General features: G+C 28.0%; 1 protein-coding gene across 2 annotated transcripts; it reads right to left on the bottom strand.

The window, feature by feature from the left end:
* Nucleotides 1–705: 705 nt before the first annotated feature.
* LOC122720830 (scavenger receptor class B member 1-like) lies at nt 706–22,633 on the bottom strand. Of its 2 annotated transcripts, none has more exons than XM_043947847.1 (8): nt 22,387–22,633; nt 7,197–7,452; nt 6,858–6,999; nt 3,015–3,215; nt 2,607–2,831; nt 2,186–2,348; nt 1,629–1,873; nt 706–1,448 (listed from the first exon to the last, which is right to left on the bottom strand). In XM_043947847.1, the coding sequence occupies exons 1-8, from the start codon at nt 22,421–22,423 to the stop codon at nt 1,101–1,103; spliced, it is 1,617 nt and encodes a 538-aa protein (XP_043803782.1). In that variant the 5' UTR covers nt 22,424–22,633; the 3' UTR covers nt 706–1,100. The 2 variants fall into 2 exon arrangements, with proteins under 2 accessions (XP_043803782.1, XP_043803781.1); XM_043947846.1 differs by lacking the exon at nt 22,387–22,633 and adding an exon at nt 16,174–17,140.
* Nucleotides 22,634–23,545: the final 912 nt, after the last annotated feature.

Genomic DNA, 23,545 nt, shown 5'->3' with positions numbered 1-23,545 from the left:
AAAAAAGAACAAAAGAACTATAATTATAGTTAGAACTATAATATATTTTAATATTTTCTTATATACATTTTATATAATACTTTTAATAGTTCTTAATAAAAAAATAGCAAAATTTACAATTAGTATTTATATGTACGTAAAAAAATAATTATTAATAATTAGAACTATATTGTTATGATATTAATAAATATTTTTTAAATGTTTACAGATTCAATAAATTGTTATTTAAATTTTTATTGTAAATTATTTCAATTTTATTATTATAATATTATTATTTTATTATTACAAACAGTGCAATTCAAAACTAATATTATTTATTATATTACATTTTACTGGTAACATAATTGAATATATTAACAAAATATGAACTTTTATTTTAATATTTAAATCTATTATAAATCACTTAATTATTATACCAGTCTATAATATCAGTCTTCAATATTTAATTATTTATATAAAATAACAAACTTACATTTTGTTTGTTGTAAATGTATTTTACTTCCGTTCCTTTTTTTCTATAAGCGTATCGATTTTTTAATAAATTTTATACTTTGCGAAACACATTGTTAAAATATTAAAAATAAAAATTTCTATTCTTATAAAAAATTATTTATAAAGAAAATTTTTTAATAAAAAAAATGTTTTATATATATATATATATATAAAGATAATTATATTTCTGAATTAGCACTGTTTGTATTGAAATATGTTTTTTTAATTAGAAAATTTAATACAAGATGTCACTACTTACCATATTATGGTTAAATTTAAACAAAATTATTTCACGATAATTTTCATGATATGAACTATATAATTTATATTTTTATTTTATAATCAATATTAAAATATAATTCATTATATGAATTTCAATTTTTGTTATTTTGAAATTGTATTATTAAGTTTGAAAATGTGAAAATCTTTATTCTTTAAAAATAGGTATATCAATTTCCTTACTTATCGATGTAGATTTTGTTTGAATCAATTACTGTATTGTTATATTGCCTCGAACCTCAAAGTTTCATAAGTTTTGTTCATTTTATTTGTCAACTTTACACGGAAAATATATAGCCTCTTTTATTGTCTTATTCAGGTATTAATGATCACACGATATCTTCTTTTAAAGATAATAATTTTGTTATTCCTTCTGGCACTGTATTTACATTTTTCGATTCGATTAATGAACTATAAGTATCCATTTCATTAATTTTACACGACATTCGTCTGTTGTTAAAAAATTGCAACTTTTGATTTTTCATTTTAGAATTTAACCATTGTCGAGCTGATGTTGATTTGTTTGGTGAATATACAAAGATTTTGCAAATACCAACACTTATGAGTATAATGCCAATAATCAACGAAGAATACGTCACTATATCTTGAAGAATTGGTAAGAAATTTAAATAAAACCAAAAACGAATATACATTGATAATGGTAATTCGTTCATTCCCTAGAAAAAATATTTTAAAAATTAGATATCTTTTTCATAAAATTTATATTATGATTTATTTTATTCATTTCCTAAATCTATATAAAAATATCTCAATATATCGAAATATCAATATAATTGATATTTTCGATATTCGAGGTAATCAATTTTCTTTACAATTCGATAGTTTTCGATACTTACGATTTCAAACCACAGTAACGGTAAAACCATGTCTCCGAATTTTTCTACTCTTGCCATGTGTTCGATATTTTGCAAAGCCATATTGATTTGAAAACGGAAAGCAACTTTTAATGGAAGGCCTGATTTTGGTTGAATATAGGCATAAGATTCGTGAAGTTCAGGTCTTGGATTTAAGCCTTCGATAGCTTCCAAAATACTTGGATCAGATTTGTAGAAGTGTGGATACGAAAGAGCAATTGGAAATCCTGCATCATCATAAATGTAAGTGATCGAAATATATAGAATTTTTTTTTTAATAATAAAATACTATAATATACATAAGTATATGCATATGAAAGTAATAATTGTTTTTGAATTATTTTTAAATTTGCATTGATATATATATATCAAGTACATGTAATTTAATTAGAAAATTTAATGCAAAATTGCACCTCTTATTCAGGTTGTATAAAATTTTAATAGTTATTGCGAATTTTAAACATTATTATGAGCTTTGTCTTATATCATTTTTTTATTATGCGATCAATATTGAAATTTTTTTGTCCAAGTTGTCTTACCATAATAACAATCGGTGACATCAATTAAACCAGCTTTTAAACAATATCCATGACGACAGAAACATTTGTTCTCCGGATTATAGATGCCATTGTCAAATATATTTTCAATGAATATATATTTATACGCATGCATCCCTTTTATACTCGTTTCTTCGATTCGAATCTAAAATTATATTTTAGTCTTTTTTATTATATTTTTAGTAACAAATATTTTCTAATATTTTCATGTAGTTTGCCATTTATATAACTTTTAAATTATAATATAATATATAATAACACATATATAACTTTTAAATTTGACAATAAAAGATAATATTAAATGGTAATTTATAATAATAAAAAGATTTTTCAAAATATTATATGAAATCATTTGAATACGTGTTTAATGTGTTAATATATATAATATTAAAGTACAACATACCATAGGGGCAGCACGACAGAGACTTTTTCTAAAGAATAATATAGTATCATTCGGCTCAATGTAACTAGGATATTTTACTCCATCACTAGCTCCATTCACATTAGCACATTTTCCTGTCCATTGCGGTAGATTTACATTGCCATTATATTTTTCAATTAGGCCTGTTCGACGTACGTCGGTTTCGCCAGTATAAACAGTTATATAATCACCATCAAAATCATACATCTGTGAATAAAAAGGGGGTATATTAAAAATTCAAGATTCGTGATCTTAAAAAGAATAAAATATTTTTTATAATATAAAAAAAAAAGATTGTTTTATATTTTAGATTAGATATAAAGAGTTAGATATACTATGTTGTTATTCAAATCTAATCTAATATTTTTCTTCGAATTAGGAAAAATTTACCCTATCTATAAGACCCAGTTTATCAAACTTGATCCAGAATGGCATCATCTTATTGCCCAGAGTGACCAGAGTAGATTTGTATCCGAACATAAATTCTTTAGCAGTCATTTTGATCAAAGGATGAGAATTTGTATTAAGGATTAATAAATTTAATCCTAATCTAGATAGATACGCGGCATTCCTCATTACGTTCGTGATACTCTAAAACAGAACAGAAATTTGATTTAAAATTATACTTTGTTACAAGTCTGAAATACTCTTTTATATTTTCTTTTTATATTGGTTATGAAATAAAATAAAATATATTTCTAATACGTTCTTCAAACAATATGTTTCACTATATAAACATTTCATATTTATGAAACAATTATATAATTAATCATAATGAGCAACTATATTTACTATTAATACTTTGCTACAAAATTGTAAACTGTAAATATTAAAAAAGGAATTAAAATAGCTTCTAATAGATATAAAAATAGGTAATAAGTTCTTCTAATAGGTATAAAAAATAGAAGTATATTTTCAATAAATAATGCAAAAATATTTAATTAATTTTTCTTTTTTTCAACTTTTTTTTTCAACTATATCAAAAATATCATTAATAAAAATATATTTCATATATATCTAATATAATAATTCTATATATATACAAATTTATATATACGAAAAAAACTCGAAAAAGAACGGTCTGCGCTCATTATTAATTAATGTCATCTTTTCTTTTATTTGTATGTGGAGTCAGCGATTTTCACGTCGCAAGATAATTAATCTTCTTTGTTATGAAATATGATTTATCTCATTCGCCGCGTAACGTACAATTAATTAACGATGATTTGTTTTCATAAAACGTGAAAGAGAACATTATTCGTTAGACAACTTCATTATATCGCTTTATTTCCTTCCCCTTTTGAATCTTCTTCATCATTCTCGGATGCGGACAAAAGGAATTGCGGAAATTCCATGATCTTCATTTTATGCCTGAAAGTTCATTGACGCCGCAAGTATGCTATGTACTATGCGTTTACTAACTGATATATGTACAGGATCAAGATGTTCTCGCATGCTTTGAGTTGATTGCATACATATGCATGTTGCGCGTCGATACACAAGTTACACAAGTTACATAAGGATGCTGTTTGACAAATTATTATAATGTGTTATGTTTTGATCACCGTAAATGATTGTTGATATTTTTTAAATGAGACATTGCATTTTTTTTTTTTCATTTTTCATTCTTTGATTTTTTTTTTCTGTTATACGATAATATTTTATTATTATGCGCAATGTAAAGCAAAATGTTTCGAGATGTTTGCGTCTTTTAACGAAATTACACTTTATATATTTCTTTAAATCTAAAACAATTTAGAATTCGACGATATTACGTGACACATTGTTATATTAGTTTACAAATATGCAGATAACATGCGATAAAAATCAATTAAATTTATAAAAAGAAAATATATTTCTTTTGGAGATATATATATGTGTATATATATATATATATATATATATAGATTTTAATTACGGATGTCTTCTCTTGATTTTTTTCTTTTTATACAATTTTATTTATTTATAAAAAATATAAAAAAAAAAGATTATAAATAAACGTACATAGATAAGTTTTTTTTATTATAGATACGTTTTATTTCACTTGAATTTTTTTTAACGCGAATGACGTTTTTAAAGGTTTAAAGGATCTATCGATAAAAATTATAATTTTGCTAAAAACTTGCTTAATTTAGTCTATCGAAAATAAGACAATTTCAGGCATTCCCTCGAATTGTTACGACTTTGCTCTCATGCTTTCTCGCCAATAAATATGATGCACTCGTTAAGAATGTCTTCGTGCATCGAATGGAAATTTATTGTACATGCACGATCATAGTTTTTTTTTTTCGATTGCAATTCTAAGGAAACACATTACGTGGAATATTTTGACTAAATCGATATTTTCCGATATTTTTAAGAATTTTTTTCTTAAACAAATTATTGCCGATGATGTACATTGATCTTAGCATTCATAGTAATGTAACATGATACCGCTATAAAATTTTATGACGTCATTGAAATTTGATATATTTGTAGCTAGAGAATAGATTTCCATTGCAATTGATATGATCTTTTATCATATCTATCATATCATCTATTACGAAGTTATTTTTATTTTTTTTTCAAAGTTTGATATTTGAATAATTTTATTCTGTTTTGTTACGTTTTATTAAAAAAAAAAAAAAAGAATGAATTTTTTTAAAATTATTTGTAGTATCATTCTAATGTAAAATTTGAAAATTAGATTTTTGATATTATATACAATTAAAATATTATTGCGATAAAAGCAGAGAGTCAAAAACATGAACAAAATTGTACTTTAAACAATAACCATTTGCCGATTATTGCAAAATTAATAATTACCACGTGCATCATTATCAATATCGTTTTTTTTTTCGTCACTAAAAATTAGATAAATTTTCTCTTTATTGAATTTTTTATTGAAAAAAATTGCTTTTTGAATTTCGCGATTTTAATTAATATTTCATCAATTATTGATAAGAATATTTTGAAAGAAAAATAACAGATAAAATATATTAAGAAATCGGCACGAATATTAGAAAAAAAAAATATTGCGTTTTGATCGAAATTGTAATTATCATAGTCAATTAATCTTTCAATGAGAACGAGAAATATTATTCTTTATAATTTGTTTCAATCGATAATTTACCATTAAATGATTATCGTTAATCTTTTTGTACGTATATGTGATATTAAAATGTAAATGTTTTACATTTTTTTTTTTTCGATAATATATTTCATCAACCTTGTTTATTTTGATAAGCATAATTTAATATACATATATGAATATTCGATTTAAATAAACTTCATTCTTTGCGTTAAGTATTTAAAATAACTTGTTCGATTTACTTTCCTTATCTTTGAAAAAAATAATTGAAACCATTATACATCAATGAAAAATATATAAATAAATATATAATGTTTTCTTTTTTTTTTTACTAGATTTAATATAATATTAATGTAAAAGATTATTAATTTCTTTCGCTTAACGTTTGATTTTTTCTAAAAAAAATTTTCTTCTGCATTTATACAGAATTTAATTTATCATAAAAGATTTATTTTTAACGAGGAGAAAACGGAAGTTTAATCGTAATGCTCATAAAATAATTGACTTCGATAAATCGCGAATTCCATTGGAAATAGTCAATCAACAGACAGAAAGGAGATATCGATGCATTGTTTGACATTCTTTGAACTTTGCCGAACGCTATTGTTATCCCAATTACTGTTCGATAATTTCTTTTTTTTTTTCTTCTTCTTCTTTTTTTATCAAAGAAAATCAGATATCCTCCCTTATTTCAATAATTGCACATTTTTAAATATTATTCATTATGAATCTTAATTTTTATTCTGATTTGCATTTAGTTACTTCATCTTCGTTACATCAATAGCAAAGATTCTTTCTTGTCCAATTTAATAAAAAATTAACGTAAAATCTACCGTGTAGTTAAAGATTAAGTGTTCAAAATTAAAAAGATTAAATCTTCTAAAATATTTTTATGAAATTTTTGAATTAAAAATTAGAAAGATAATGAGAACCTTGGTCGTTTTAGTGCTACTTTTAAATTCGTATACATCATTTAATGAAAACATCAAGGTCGTTTACTCATTGTCCTTGCTATGATTTAATGCGCATACGCATGCAATTTGTGAATGATCATATGAAACAGAGCAAGAACAAGACCAAATTTTGCACGAAAGTTTTGCAGTTTACACGAAAGACTGGTTAATGTCTCTTTTTTATATTTATAACCGAGCAATTTTACTTACGAATAACGCGATGTTTGGCAATATCATTTCGTCCTCTTCCGTGCCGTTGCTCATTTTCGGTACGTATTCCAATGGATGAAGCAGCCGAGCCGTCACCGTGCTGTTATCATTGAATAGAACATTTGCATGTTCGAATGATTCTCTGAAAATTTATCAAAATCTATTTTTTTATTCGATCCTTTAAAAATTCCATTTTTTTCATGATCAGATTCACATGTGATAACATTATTATATCCTTCGAACGAGATCTTAATTTTTTTGAATTTTTAACGAGATTAAAGAATATTTTTTGTCCAATTATTCAAATTATATTTCAAGTAAATTCGATAACGCGCTTACCTATAAACGTAAGGACCAACTTCTTGGAACTTTAACTTGCTCTCCTTGCCGGATAAAAACTCTTCGTGATTTGTTACGTTGAAAAGGTAAACTTTCAGATAAAGTTCAACATTCGGTTTCCGCCATAACTCGAATATCTCGCTGTTGGGGCTGAAGATTATTTTCAGTTTAAAAAGTAGCTCGTACGGTTGAAACACGAAGAGAATGCAACCGGTTGCAAGACCGAGGCATCCCAAAATCATCAGTATGAAAATACCTGCACAATCGTGAGAGATAAACGTGTGGATTAAAGAGTAATAAAAAGGTAACAAGTACAAGAAGGCGATAAACGATTATTAACCTAAGAGATTTTATCTAAAATGAATTCCATCTAAAATCGTTAAAGGATCTGGCATGAAATTACTCGCTTTTTTATATTTCTGTCCCTGTTATGGGGGACATATATACGACTTTCAAAAATTATCATATCATTAATGTTATAAATTTAAAAGTTTCATTGGACAGGTATGCAAAATTTTATTAGGTCGCTATATTTTCTTTTAAGCTGAATTTTATTACTGTTACGTATATGTGAAAAATATTCAAGATAAGTTTGCGAATTTATCGAGAGCAAAGCATAGAAAAAATTAAATTGTTATCTGTAACAAAAAAAATTTTGATCAATTCAAAGAAAAGTTTTATCCAAATGGTTGTATTCATGTTTGCATACGGTGTAGAATAAAATAATAAAAAGAAATAGAATCGATCAATTTTCTAAGTTATTAACTGCAAACAGGAATTTTTTCGATCGATGTAAAAGATGTAAGAGTAATCATTTTTTTACCAAATATAATTGCAAAATGCAATCACATTTTTAAAACACTCATAAATACGTAAGTTCAAAAAGAATTTTTTTTATCCTTTCTAACCTATTAGATTTAATTAGATTTATGTAATTTTTGTGATATATAAATTATATAGACATATAATAAAAATCATATAAACATTTATCTTGATTATTTCGTTTTTTGTGGTGATTTTCTTTTTTTTTTTTAAAGGATATTCGAAAGACGAAGGATATTTCAATTTTCGATTAAACGTATTGCAATTTTTTATTTCAAGCATGGCCAGATTTGTTTCAAAATATTATGTGCAAATGGGCGCCGAATTTATATACTTATATACTATAATATACGAGAATAGAAGAATTCCGATTAACATTGAAATTCTTCGTTTACATATGCGAAACTGTTGATGAATTTTAAGAGAGTCGCGAGTCAGATTTCGTGGAAATTGTGTCAGGTTTATTCTATATTAAGGATATCATATGCACTTCCAACCTTCTTTCGAGTAAAAATGAATAAATGGTCGTTTGATCAATGTCGATTCGAAAATACGTCATTCAAACGTTCAGCGTTACGAAGTGTCTAAAGTGCATCGTGTTGATGCAGTCTGGTTGCATCTGGATAATAATAACTTGCGCTGATTTTTTTCCCCTCGAATATTTCGCGAGACGAGTACGATACGGATATTATTTCATTTTATCGACATCGCTTTTCGTCATCTCAAAATTCTAAGAAATCGATATAAGAATTTTGAATCGGTTAATTTATACTGAATACCCGCTCATCGATTAGTAATAATTAACGCATTGTCCATTAAATTTACTCATTCATCAAGTATTTCCGCGATGTCGCTGAAATCCTTGAAAAAATAAATTTATTCAGGCATGATGTTGCGTATCGCAGAGATTCGCGGGCGTGTTATTTATCGTTTCAAAGAAAATATAAATATAACGAAAAAACCTTGGATTGTCATTCTAGATAGGGAACGAAGGACTTTCAATAAATCTTTCTTATTTCTAGTTTTTATTTTTTTTCTTTATCTTTAAAAAAAAAAAAATGTTCATTGCAACCGTATCCGTATGTAAAACGAGATGGAGTAGAAACAGACAAACAAAAAAAGAGAAACGTTGTTCAAGTTGCATATGATAATTTAAAGCTATCTGTGTAATTAACTTATGTAGCATTACGTATGCGTAAAAATTTTGTGGATCGTGCGATCGTGCATAGATCTTTGATTTCGTAATTACGGATATATATTTTTAATTTGATATTATTAGAAGAGATAAGTTTAATTAAATTCTCTGGGGTTATGTAAATGTTATTCTCTATTATCATTTGCCGGCGATACACATATATGGAGATACAAATGAACGTGTAACCGATCGCTTTGGTAACCGTTAAGTAATCTTGTTGTAGATCACGAGGAATACCAATGTGTCACGGAAATATCGATTGTCATGCGTTCCTATGAAGGACGATCGAATCTCTCGAACAATTTTACTTTCGATGCAAAATACGTTTTACAGCTCGTTTTATAGCTCTTCGATCTTAATCCACCTCGATCGATACGATCGATCAAAAGTCTAATTACATATTTCGTAATTAGATAACAATTGATGTAATATTTAAAATTCTTAACCCGATTCGTGCAAAAACAAATTGAACTTGAAAGCGTAATTGTTCAATTAATCACCCGATTTTGTATTCGGTAATACGCGTTGCAATTATACGTAATGTAATACGTAATGAAAGTATAAAAGTGAAGGTGATGAGATGCGAATTATTAGACGTATGTATAATTACATAAAAAAAAAAAAGAAAGTGAAAATTTAACGAGACATTTTCGATGTATCGATACTTGTAAATTAATAAAAAAAAAAAAAAAAGAAAGATAAAAAAAGATATTAACGAAAATATGCTTTTAAGAACAAATTATCGAATTAATTATGATGAAACGATCGTTATCTGAAATTACGTCTCGTATCCAGGATACGTGTAAAGTAATATAAATTTTTTAAAACGTCGAGGTAAAACAAGAAGTTTGATCGATAAAATAAATCTTAAATAATCGACGGGGTGAGGTGGGGGGAGCAGATTGGAAGATTATAACGAATTATAAGTTGGTAGGTTTCGTGGAAAGAATCGCTTTGCTCTTGACTATTGCAAGATCGCTGGCAGTGCGGCACGATGTGGTAATAATTTTCCGGCTGTAATCGGGACGCAACTGTATACGCGCCATCGCCGCCATCTAATAGAAAGTGCATATTTTCTTCGTGTCGTTATATTTTATATCCACGGAATCGCGACTCTTTTGTGGATGTTCAAACGTTTACGAAACGTCCAATCCCCATACGCGGAAGAGGAAATTACAAAATGCATGCTCGCCGGGTCAACTATTTCTTCGTTTATTGTAATCGTTCGTAAATCTTTAGATGGCTCGACAATTTCGTAACGTACGAATACGTTACGAATGTAGATTTTATCATTGAATAGATTAATAATATATATTTGTAAAAGTAGAGAGAGAAATAGAATAAGTTAGCCGTAATGTTATCGTGATAAGTCAAACGTTTTAAAAACATTTTAAATGTGCTGTCTCATTGTGAAGAATATTCGCAAAAACTTCATTTCATACGTATATAATTTTTATTTCGATCGCACAATTTTAAAAATACCATCAATATCGGTTTTCGATCGGTAAAGACTTAATACTTTGGATATGTTCGAACAGTGTAGACGATCAAAATTTCTGGAATAAAAGTTTGATATCGCGTTTCTGTATCAATTTCTCATTGTTGCGCTTATTGCGTCAATTAAGCTCAGATATTGCGAACACGTATATAATGTATCATAAGTTATTGTACCGATGTATTGTGCAACTGTGCACGTCTAATTTATTGTTTGACGATTTTTCGCGTCATGACTTGCTTGCAACGTGCAATGCACCTCGAGATCCGAACGCGTTATTGTGAATCTTTTTATATTGACCGCGACTCGTCAAGTTGCGTAACGTAAATATAAATCGAACGGCACGTGCGTACTTTTTGCATAATCTCGCGCACGATGCTGCCTTTCAACAGGTGGAAGATCGGCGGAATGCCAATTTAATCCCGTCAGCTGTTTACTTACTAATAATGAAAACGTTTTACTCCCGTGCTGACGTTAATCTTATTCGTAAATTCCACCCGCTACTGCAATTATTTTTTACAATCATCATTCTTCTTGGTTCTTACGTGAATGGAGACGTTTGTATCTTTTCTTTTTTTTCTTTCTTTCGAATAATTGTATTTTTTCTTTCATGTAAACTTATTTTATAATTTACAATTGAGAAAATGTGTCAGATTCAGATATTTTTCTCGAATGGAACGTTCTGTTGCACAATTTTTCAATATGTGAAAAATATTCGGTCCAATCTGGTAAGGTAGATACAAATGCTTGTGAAAAAATGTTCAAGATATTTGGTATGTAGTCGTAAATTTCTAGAAAGCTGTAGTATCTACGCGTAACAATGTTGTTTCGATGTTTCTTGAAATATCCGCGTAATAAGAAGTTAACAACGATTCATTTACCATGATCTTTCTATTATTTCGTAAGTCGTGGATCAATTAAAAGCCTATGGAAACCCTGGTTGAATGTTTTCCACCATTCATCATTCCCCATTCTTACTTCACGTTGCATCGGTTGTAACCTGAGGTCGGCGAGATTTAGCAAGACAACTTCGTTTTAAGAGTCGCCTTATCTGGTCAAACAAAAATTGAAGTTTCTCGTGTGTTGGCATTTCGTCAAATATCATGAAGGAAACGAAATCCGACTATATGGCATTTTCGAGTGGATTCATCTTGCACAAGACATTATTTGCATTAGATGAATTTATGAGATGATAGTAATATACGATCCCTTTAAGAAGGATCGAAAATTTTTTTCTTTGATTTTTTTCTAATTTAGATTTTCTCTAATTAGAAAATTAAAGTCGAAGAGAGAAGGAAAATGAATTAATAATCAGAAAATAGTGAATGTAGAAAAGTATTTTGATGTTTAACATTATTTATTATATTATATTTTACTTACATCATTGATTTTTGATCGTTCATCTTGCGAATAAGCGAGCGTGGAAGTTTTAAATTTTTAAACATTTTTTGGTATCGTATGAATTTTAATATCTAATTTTCTTCACGAGTTTGGATCATTTTTACGTAAGCTATTCGATAGAAATTTGTGGAGTATTTGTTAATAACATTTACTCAATTAATATTCGAATATGTATTAGATGTAAAAAAAGATTACTTATTAAAGATCGTAAATTAAAATATATATATATTTTTTTATATCGTTATAATTATTTATCACGTTTATAAGTGACTTTGAACGTGAAATAATGTTAACGCAGGAATAAAGAAAATTAAGAAAAAGTGACATTCATCGGTATACGTAATAATTTTTTCTTTTTTTTTTCATTTCTCTCTGATCTTTCATTTTCGTATTTCAATTTACTCGTATGATTTCTTGAGTACCAATCAAATTGATCACAGATACTTTTTCCGTTATTTGCATTGCTAAATTGTATCGGGAAAATAATAGATTATAATTTGTTACAACAGATTCGTGAATAAACGCGATAAGATACTTAAAATATTAAATTAGAATATTAAAGATATCTATTTAAATATAATTTAATTTTATAAATAAAAATTAAGATTGTTTCTCAAAAGTAAATATAATAATCTTTCTTTTATCTGCTTTTATTAAATATTTATTTTTTAAAATTTCAAACAATCGTTAGTTACGACATTAGAATTAAATAAATATTATCCGAAAGTTTCTGTCTCATAATTTTTTTTAATCTCGATCAATTGGTTTTCGTTTGATAGACGATTGTTTTCTTATATATATTTTCAATGCCATTGTCAGGTTGAAATATCAAACGATAAAAAAATTTAATCGCATGATACTATAAATATAATACTATAAATAATTATTTTACTATAAATAATAATTTTATCTTATCTAAGATAATTTCTTGATTTGATATAAATATTTAATCCGTTAAACTTTTTGGAAGAAATAGAATTACGTAAACTTCAAATTTGTGATTCAGTTCCTTTTATCTTTTCTGTCTTTATTCTTCTTGAAAGGAAAGAAGAAATGTGCCATTTAATTGAATTTCAAATGACTGTTAAATGCCATTTTATGTCTGTGTGCACAAGAAGACATTGTATTGCCTTCACTTTAAAATAAACAAATCGATAAACAAGAAATTGTTTACCAATCAAATTGAAGCAAATTGAAAATGTTTAAATATTTGAATTATCAAGTTCGAGTAAATATTAAACAAAGAATAAAATATTAAATTTATTTTATCGGGAAAAATATATCGTTAGAGATAACGATAGAGACAACATTAGAGATAATTTTATCAGAGTTCATCTAAGAGCAAGCTAACGAAATATCTGGAAATAAATTCCAATTATTAAATTATTAATAGAACATCAACGGATTTTCAAAAGGGCAACGATTTTATTTGAAAGTTTCGAAGTAAACGACTGATATCCCGAATTGTATAATTGTATCTAATTATCTTTTATTATCGCGAATAAAATATTAATACGACTCAAATGTTTAACAACGATTCGGATTTTTCAAATCGACTGATTAAAATTATTACTTGTAGTGTCTAATTTCGAACAAATGAGTCATGTCAAACATTGTGACAAAAAAATATATGTTAATAGATTCTTGCGATGTATCGAGTCATATATCGAAGATTTAGCTATCAGATAAATGTTTAGAATTCGAAACGGAGAACCTGTTATGTGTTCCTATTTTTTCTCTCTCTCTTTCTCTCTTATGAGACACGCATTTCTTCGTCGATCCGAACATTTTGGTTATTTCCATCGATTTATACGTTCGAGGCATTACAAAAAAATTTGTAATCGAAAAATTGATGAGCTATTAATTTCAAGAAAGTCTGTTCGTCGACATTTAGAACGACTAATTCGCCAATTTCTTTTTTTTTTTTTTTTCCCCTTTCCATTATTTTTCTTTCTCTTTTATTCGAATTACATTTACGTCATCGAACTTTTCCATTAACTTTTTACCAATTTAATAATCCTCTTCTGAGTTTGTCCGATCGTATTATTATATGCAAAGTGCATCCAATTAAGATTCCTAAACGGAAGATTACTTTAATCGCTATTGTTGTAATACCAGTTTACGGCATTGAACGAAGAAGGAAGCTTTTCATATTCGAGGATTTTATGGCGTTCTTACAATTCTCCGACGCGTGTGTCCAGGAAGGATAATCATTATTAACATAAAGTACGCGTGTCGTTTTTTTATTGCTTCATTGAAATCTTCATATGGAAACGAACACTCTTCTTTCTTTTTCCTTTGTTCTTACTGAAAATGGTATTGCGATTGCTTCTTTACTTTACGTGCAACTCTGTCGTACAAATAAATACAATGTTACGGAATCGGAGCTGTATTATTGTTTAAATTTCGATTAAACGTGTAAATACGAAAATTAATATTTTTCTTTCTTTTTTCCTTTTTAAGAAGTGCTTTGATAAAATATTAATTTTAGTAATACGATAATGTAATATTGATAACCGGCAGATAAACGATAATTACGCGGCGGAAATGGGCCGTAACTTTTGCGTTCAAACATTTACAGCCTATTTACAAAATTATCGACGATTTATTATCAAGACAGAGAAATTTTTATTGACATTTGACACAAGGAATGCTATGAGATGCGATACCGACGTTAAAAGTTAATTTCTTGATAAACCGTGTGACAGAAGTATTTTAAACGAAAAAGAATTTCATGTTTTCTTTTATTATATACGTATATTTCATTGCCTGAATATCATTTAATAAATAAGTTATGTTAGAAAATGTCGAAACGAAGTCATTGAACTTCAAGTCATTCGTTTCAGTGTGATCAATCACTTGTAGATAAATATAATCTGTAAAAAGATCCTCGAAAGAAATGTATATATAACTCTGAAGTGACGCGAAATATCATCAAAAATAAAATTAATTAAAAATAAAATTTATGAGTAGCTATCTGAAATTAAAAAAAAAAAAACAAAAAAAAAAAAACAAAAAGAAAAAACGTTAAAACGCTTCACGAAAATATTAAAGATTAAATTATAATTTAGAAATAGATGAAAACTTTTACAATTGATCACTTCTGTCCACGAAAAGATTTGCTCAAAATCGTCTTAACAATCGAATGAATTAAATCGTTATAAAAATATATGAATATGCATATACGTATTCATAAGTTGGAGCGAATGGATGCAAATTTATTTCATGACAAGAATTTCATGTATATCTTCATGCTGTAATAATTTGATAATTTCATTTGATTAATTGGGGCATCGATCTAAAATTACTCCTATTAAGAAATAATTAATGATCATTCGTTGAAATCATTTGAAAAGAATCAGGTCTCGAATTCCATCGATGCAAATTTTTTATCACATGATTTCTCTTTATCACATGATGACACATTCTCATTTGAAATTTTGCATAATCTATCGTAACGTGTTATTTTCTTCAAATAAAACTCGTGTTAACATTTTCCATTCGAATTTTCACGTGATCAATCGCACTTTCACGAAATTCCTCAAATTAATTAACATTATTTCGTGACGAAATTTGTACGAAAAAAAAACAAATGTTCGATTCGATTGACGAACCAATTATTCCATCACAAATTTTTATAAATGACATCTTTATCTTAATTCGATTCGATTACGACACGATTACTAGTATCAATATCGATATTTATATTATATATACATATCGATATCAATTTGAATTTCGAGTTTAATTAAAGAGATTGAAACAATTTATCAAATGGAACAAAATGAATCGAACAAAACGAATAATCGAAATATTGTCGATATCGTTCGTTCGATCGCAAAATTCATTAATTATTCTCGGAAGGGGATATTCATCGAGTCATCCGCGCGAAAACCAAGCATACGCGGTAATTAATTTAGAAACAATCCGAGTGTAAGTTTACGGTACGCGAACACCAACCAGACGTACCTCGAGTCGAATCGAAAACCTAACAAAGAGATCATTTAACATTCATCGCACGGAATGTGAATTTACGGTTTCCGGATTTAATGGCAATTACTTACTCTTGAACCATTTCGGCCTTCCACTCGTCTGCACCGATAGAGCCGCATTAAATATATTATTGACCACGATCGAAGACTTTCTCCTCAATTCGTTCGCCCTTCTACTTATCGTAGCCTCCTCCACCTCGTTAACGTCGTTTTGATTCTGGCTCGGGTTGACGTTCGAGTAACGACGACCGGTGAGTCGGTTCCATATCATCATAAAGTCCTTCATAATGTATCGCTTAGCTATCTGTCTCTTTCTCTTTCTCTTTTTTTTCCCTCTCTCCCTCTCTCCCTCTCTTTCTCTGTCTCTCTCTCTCTCTCTCTCGTGGAAGGCAAGGAAAGTCGCAGGTCGATCACGGCGATCACGAGAGAGATTTATCGACCCACGGATTAGAAATTCACTTGGCAAACTTGGACCCTCCCCACGGGTGAGCGAGAGAGCTCGCGGCGCAACGATCGAAGAAAAAAACTTGGAAACCGAGCTCTTTCTCGTTTATTAATTATATACGATCATTTGATATGCAATATCGATACGATATCAGTATAGTTTCGATAATGCAGAAAGGAATACGGAAGTATTGAGTTTTAAAAGTTTAAACACGAGTGCACTGCGTACAACAATTTCTTCCGTCACATTACGTGATATAACTTTATTCGAGCGAATCTTCAAGATCTCTCCTCCCGTCGCACTACGTGATGTATATGTATATATTTACTTGGACAACGGTGTCTCGGTTTATCGAATCGTGGATCCCTCGACGACGACGACGACGAGAGAATTCAACGTCAAACCGTCGTTCTGCGAAGCTTTCGGATTGGATTTAAAAATTCCTCACCGAATCTCGAACGAATACCGACCGAGCTAATCAACCGTCGTATTATTTCTCTTGGTCGACGCCTACATAAATGAGATGAGAGAATCGATCGTCACCGATCCACGATGCACCGTGTTTACCCGTGTCGCGAACCGCGTGCGCTTCTCTGCAAAAGTGACGAAAGCGTGGAGTATCGGCCGAGTTCAAAAAATATATTAGAGTCGTTGCTCTCCCCCACTCCCAGTTTAGTTTCGTTCCACCGTGATTGCGGCGCGTAGCACGTGGAGCACGAGCCAATCGGGGAGAGGCGCGGCCACCCCACCACACGTGCAAAAAGATCACGTTGGTCGTCAGGTGGAGGATAGGTTGCAGCGCGGACGACCAAAGGTCAATGGAATATTATCTCGATCGTTTATGCGAGTCAGGGGGATGCCTTTCGTTCCTTTATCGTTCGCGAGTGACATTCGCGGATAGGGGAACGCGATCCCTGCAGAGAGAGGATTTCTCTGCTCAAGTTGTGCGAAGTAGGCTGTTTGTATGCCATCGTCGTTTTCTAACTTGTCGCTTCTGGTCAGATTACAAATTGCCTCTCTCGGACTATTAGTTGATCCTCGAGATCCTGGATGAATGGCAAAACGAACGATCGTCCAAATTATTGAATAGATTGTTTTTTTTTTTTTTTNTTTTTTTTTTTTTTTTTTTTTTTTGCTTAGAAGTTTGCGTTTTAAGAAGAATTTCTTGTCGAAACGAAGGCGTCATTAGAGAAATAAATCTTTGATGTAAAAACGATGGAATAAAAGATAATGTCCTGAAAATGATCGAAGAAATGGTGAATGTTGCCAGTCATTTCGAATTTAGTCAGAGATTATGAGTCATCTTGGTTGAAATTCAGTAAAAAATGATATTCGAAAAAATTCCATCTGAATAATAAATGACAGCCTCCGTATAGGAAAATTTCCTCAACGGGGTAATTAATATGTAATATCCACGTCAAATGACATAGTTTTTATCGATCTTATTTTTGCATATTCATTTTAATAAACAAACTTTTATACACAATTGCATTATACAATTGGATGATGGATATTTTCTATAATTTAATTTTATGTATCGTAATGAAAATGGTTCATTAAAATGTCAAACAATAATGAACTGTTATTATATTCATTCAAGTCGTAACACTGGTTTGTAATCTTAATTCATTGATATTGGAATTTATAAATAAATTTCTTAAAGATTGATCTAATCCGATGATATGAAAAGATGATAAGAGAACAGAAAAAGATTAGATTTGTTTTAAATTTTCCATAAAGTCTTCTTATATTTTTATTCCTATTTCAATATGAATAATTTGTTGCAAGTCATCTTTATCTTACGATTGGGAATAATTTAATCGCACGCAGAAGACTATGATCTGATCGAATGAATAAATTATTTTATTATACGTGATATTTCTAATTATCGAATCATTCGCTTTTTGATCCAAGTTTACTTTTCATCATCTGATATTTTACAAGAGAAATGTAGAAATATCATATGAATTTTGCCATGTAATGTGTATTGGAATTGTTATACTGGAATGAAGTTGTAGTTACTCAAAAATAAAACAGAACCGGTTATTACATTCGTCACTTTACATTCTTATATCTACATGCCTTGCAAAAATTATGAATATATATATATATGTATAACCCTCTGATTTTTATACCTATATATTTTGTATTATTTGATATAGTTAATCGATATGAAAATTATGATGTATTATTATAAAAAAAAAAAGAAAGAAGAGATACAAAGTGTTATTAATTATGAATCGTTAATTTTGCGATCTTTGTGTATAAATTTGTTCGGTAAAAATTAAAGTTTAAAGGATACGATTGATCGAACGTCTTTCATCTTTTGTTCGTTCAAGTATGCTTGAAACGAAAATTAGGATGGAAAAGTGTACGACCAAATGCATACACAAAGAAGATATAGATTTTCGAAAAAATTCTCGAACAAGTTTGAATTCAAGGATCTCTAGTATATTACAGGTTACAAGGTTGATCATTGGAATGTTCACGCACCAAGGGAGTTTTCATTTACGCCGTATGCACGTGATGATCGTCATGAAATCCATTCCACATGAATAAAAAATTGCTGTAATTTTGTTCAAGTCGTTCTCAACTTAATCTCTTTTTTTTCTCTACGTATTTAATTACGATTCGCTTTAATGTTTTTCGAAGGTAATTTGTTCGTATTAATGGATGTACAAACGAGACATAAACAAATAACAAGGTGTGAACAATTAAAAATGATAATGACACGTGTTTATTCTCTAAAAAAAAAAAAAGATTTTTTCAATTTTTCAATTTTAGAGAAGAAAAAAAGAAATATCATATCATTTCGTAAGATCATACTTCCGTATGTCAAAAAATAGAAATGTTATAATATAACAGGAAAAAAATTTCAGATATTTTGCTTCGTCATCGTTTTATTTTTTTCCTCCTCTCTCATTTTGACTCGAAAAATTCTAGAAGTCTCATGACGTTCATTTGTTAAATAGTTAAAACGAACAGTTATAATAGAAATCAATACCATACCATTCCATGAATATTTATTCGTATACACATTGATTCCTTTCTATTTTGACATTTTATATATGACATATGATATATATATATCTGTGTTTGAATCTAAAATTTATTGGAGATATTTTGATTATCGATATTATTTCAAATATTATTTATTTCGTACTTAATTGAATTTAATTTTAAATATATGATACTTAACAAATTGTTTTAAATTTAATACAAAGGATAGTTTTATAAAAGAATTATTTATCGAACAATTATTTATCTTTTCTTGATTTTAGATCTTTCTATAATGTGAATTTTTAACGTTTCTTATATGATCTTTTCTTGCTCGTGCAAAATGAATGAGACCTTCTATTATTATTATTGCTTCTCTTGCAAATTGTATATACATAACACGATAATACATTCTTGATTATTTTCTTTCGTCTTGAATAATTTTTTTTTAATGAATATTCGACATTTTTTTTTTTATCGTATAAACGGTCTGTTACTTTATTGAAAATACATTATTTATTTCATTATTAAAAAAAAGCGTCGATTAAATCTACTTCTAAATAATATTTTTTTCTTAAAATATATATCATGTAATGAATTTATTTGGATCTCTCCATTTAATTCTCCAAAATTGAAAATTTATTTTATTCATCCTGAATCCTTTCAACTTGATTAACATACATGTTTGATCGACATTAGAACGATTTATAGAAACGATTTATTGGAATATGTTTGATCAGTTATTAAAACGATTTATAGGAACGATTAAAACTGTTGAATAAGTCATATATCTTATAATTCCAGGTATTTATGAAATAATGGAATTCAAATTCAATCCTACATATAAAAAAATTATATAAATATAAAATTTTCAATAGAAGTTTATCAGATATATGGATACTTACATCGCATAAATCGTAGTCTCAGTTTTATTATAAAGATTTATCTTTTAAGTATAAGTATAATATATACATCTATTTAGGAATTATCCTGAATATTCGTAACGATAAAAAATGGAAATGATTTGTTTTGCTATTTTTTTAATATATATATATTTCCTTATTTTAATTAGGTTAGGAATATTAATTTTATTACTATTCAAATTAATTTTTTATATTTAAATAATTATCAATCGTTCAATATTTAGCTATTTTTATTAAATTATTGATTCAATGTCAAAATTATTTACTCAATTATTATCATTTACTCAAAAAATCTAGAAATTTATATATAGCTATAACTGATTAAAGATTAACAATGCAAATTATTATTTAAAAATTATTAATAAATTGTATTTATTTTCCGTTTCTTTAGATAACTCAAACATGATTTTATTATCGTAAAATATCGATCTTGATAGAATATTTGATTTAAAAAATGTTGCTAATAATCTAAAATTCTTTATCTTATTTAGTTTCGTTAACTTATACAGAATTTATGCATTATTAAAATCCTCTTAACATTTTTAGAATAGATGATAAAATATTCTACGTTGCATTTTCATATTGATTCTATTTTCAAAATCTTTTTTCTATTCTTTTCAACAAAATGATTATCAATTTCTAAATAAAGAATAATTTCTCGCCAACTCTTTCTTACAACTTTCGAGTGGATTTTACGGTGAATTTTTTGCCCGATTTACATAATATCGTTTTATGACCGATAACAGCTTTCTCGAATCTAAGTTACTCTTCTCTAATTTGTCACCAGAATTAGGCCAAGTCTGGGTCAAATCCAAATGGTTTCATCGAATAGCGTTACACGTGATTTCTTGTTTATTTGTCGAACATAGTAATTAAAAGAAATTGCTGTTACACGTGCACTGATATTGTGTAACGAAAGATCACGTAAGACCATATAGGGTTGAACCTAGTAACATTTAATTATCAACTGGTTTTTCAAGTTCTGAATTTCAAGATACCACCATAATAGCAAAACTGAAGATTTAAAAATTCTTTTCGAAAATCCTGTAGTTTTTTTTTTTATTCCATTTTATAATAATGGAAATTTTTAAAGAATATTTTCATTTATAAATCGACTGGAAGAACAGAACAGAACACGCTGTGCGAAAAGCTGTGTTCCAAGATGCGTGGAAGATCATTACTTTTCTCGTTTATTCTTTCTCGTGAAAAAATCGCGTCTTTTACATCCTCACGTCGAGAAATCTCGTTTGACCACTACGTTTGCTTTTATTTAGCAATTCTCCGAAAATACATTCGTGCTGGGCGAAATCCCTTTGGAGTGGTTGAAAAAAAAAAAAAAAAGGAATCAATTTGGTGGTGATTTTTTATGCTCGTTTGTATTTTACTGTGATTTTTTTATCCAGTTTCTCGCCATAAAAATTGGCGAGTTTAAAAAAAAAATTAAATTGTAAAAATAAAATTACAGATAAAAGGGTTTCTTTATATATAAATCTATAAATCTAATCTAATACGAGAAGATGTATAGAAATCATAATTATTTTTATTTATTTTATAATTAATTCATATAGATAGATTATACAATGGATTTTTAGAACAAAAGGCACGATTGTTGTCTGCTGTTAGAATATAATATTTATATTTTAATTATTTAACAAACAGCTCTATCAATACTAATTTATGAGATATGAAGAAAATATAGTGATAATATAGATAATATTTTACATTTAGTCGATTTAATCGATTTAAAATTTCTATTACTTACTCGTGACTTTATGAAATTTGGTGTCAATTTATATATATTTTGGAAATTGCGATTAATAAAAAACGATTAATATCAAAAAAAAAAAAAAAAAAGAAAAGGAAAATAGATAACGGATAGATGATAAAAATTAAAGGGATGCTTTGCCTTATGATACTAACCGTTCTTTCTCCTTTCCATAACGATATTTACCAGCATGAGAAATATCTAGCGAATCTTCTGATATTAAACACTCTTTAATAAATGTATCATAATTTTTTGTCAAAGTCACACGTACATATCTTGTAGTACACTCAATGTTCAATTAATATCAATGACGAATGTATATTTAACATAAGCAATTATCTTTCCATCAGAAAAAATTCTCGATACGAAAAAGTGCCGTTCAATTTAGAATTATTGCACAGTTTATCGATATATTGTTGCCATTTCACTCGGTACGATATTTGTCGACCGATGAATAGCAAAGACTAATAAGACTTCTGTCTCTGCGATCGATCACGTGTAATTATAATAAATACGTTATTACAAGAAATTAAAATTCATATATCATGTATTATTTACATAATATATATATTAATTCTGACGTTTCGTGGAAATACCTGTTTTGCTATATATTGCTCGGAATAAAATCATAAAACTATATATGCAGATTTGTAACGATCCCAGCGTAACAAAATCATTTTATCATTTTTTTTTTCCCATTTTATTTTAGAAGGACAGAAAAATGACTTAATATCGAATTCTTCAAATTTTAGGTCACAATTTATAGGTTATGATAATCTTAATGGAAATTACATGTTATATGTTACAATATTTTTTAATTAATTGTATCTCGATCTATAAAGTCGTTTGATAAAATCATACAGAACGGATAACTCTATTCCAATGTCGAATATTAATCGCGTGCAAACTTGTTTTATGGAAATATCGGAATTAATGAAACGATAAAACTAACGCGATGGATAAAAATGTGCTATAAAAAGTCAAATGGCAGACGGTTGAAAGACATTTAATTGTTCCCAATTCACCGAGAAATCAACCGTTTATTCCGTTTTAACGAGAGCAAAGCCTATATTGTCTTTCCGATAAAAAAGAAAAAAAAAAAAAAAAAGAAANTAAAAAATAAAAAAAAAAAAAAAAAGAAAAAAAAAAAGAAAAGAAAGAAAAAGCACATTATCCTATGAATATTATTCTCCTTCTTAAACGGGTGCATTGTTTCACTTATGCGCGTGCTTCATTACTCAACAAATGTCTAGATAACGAGTTTTTAATTCTTTCTTTCTTCGAAAGAAAAGAGGAAGTTATCGTATCGTATAT

Source organism: Apis laboriosa, unplaced genomic scaffold, assembly GCF_014066325.1.
Source record: "Apis laboriosa isolate Shangri-la unplaced genomic scaffold, ASM1406632v1 scaffold13_cov153, whole genome shotgun sequence".
In the NCBI taxonomy this organism is placed as follows: Eukaryota; Metazoa; Arthropoda; class Insecta; order Hymenoptera; family Apidae; genus Apis; species Apis laboriosa.
This window is presented reverse-complemented; position numbering and strand designations above follow the sequence as displayed.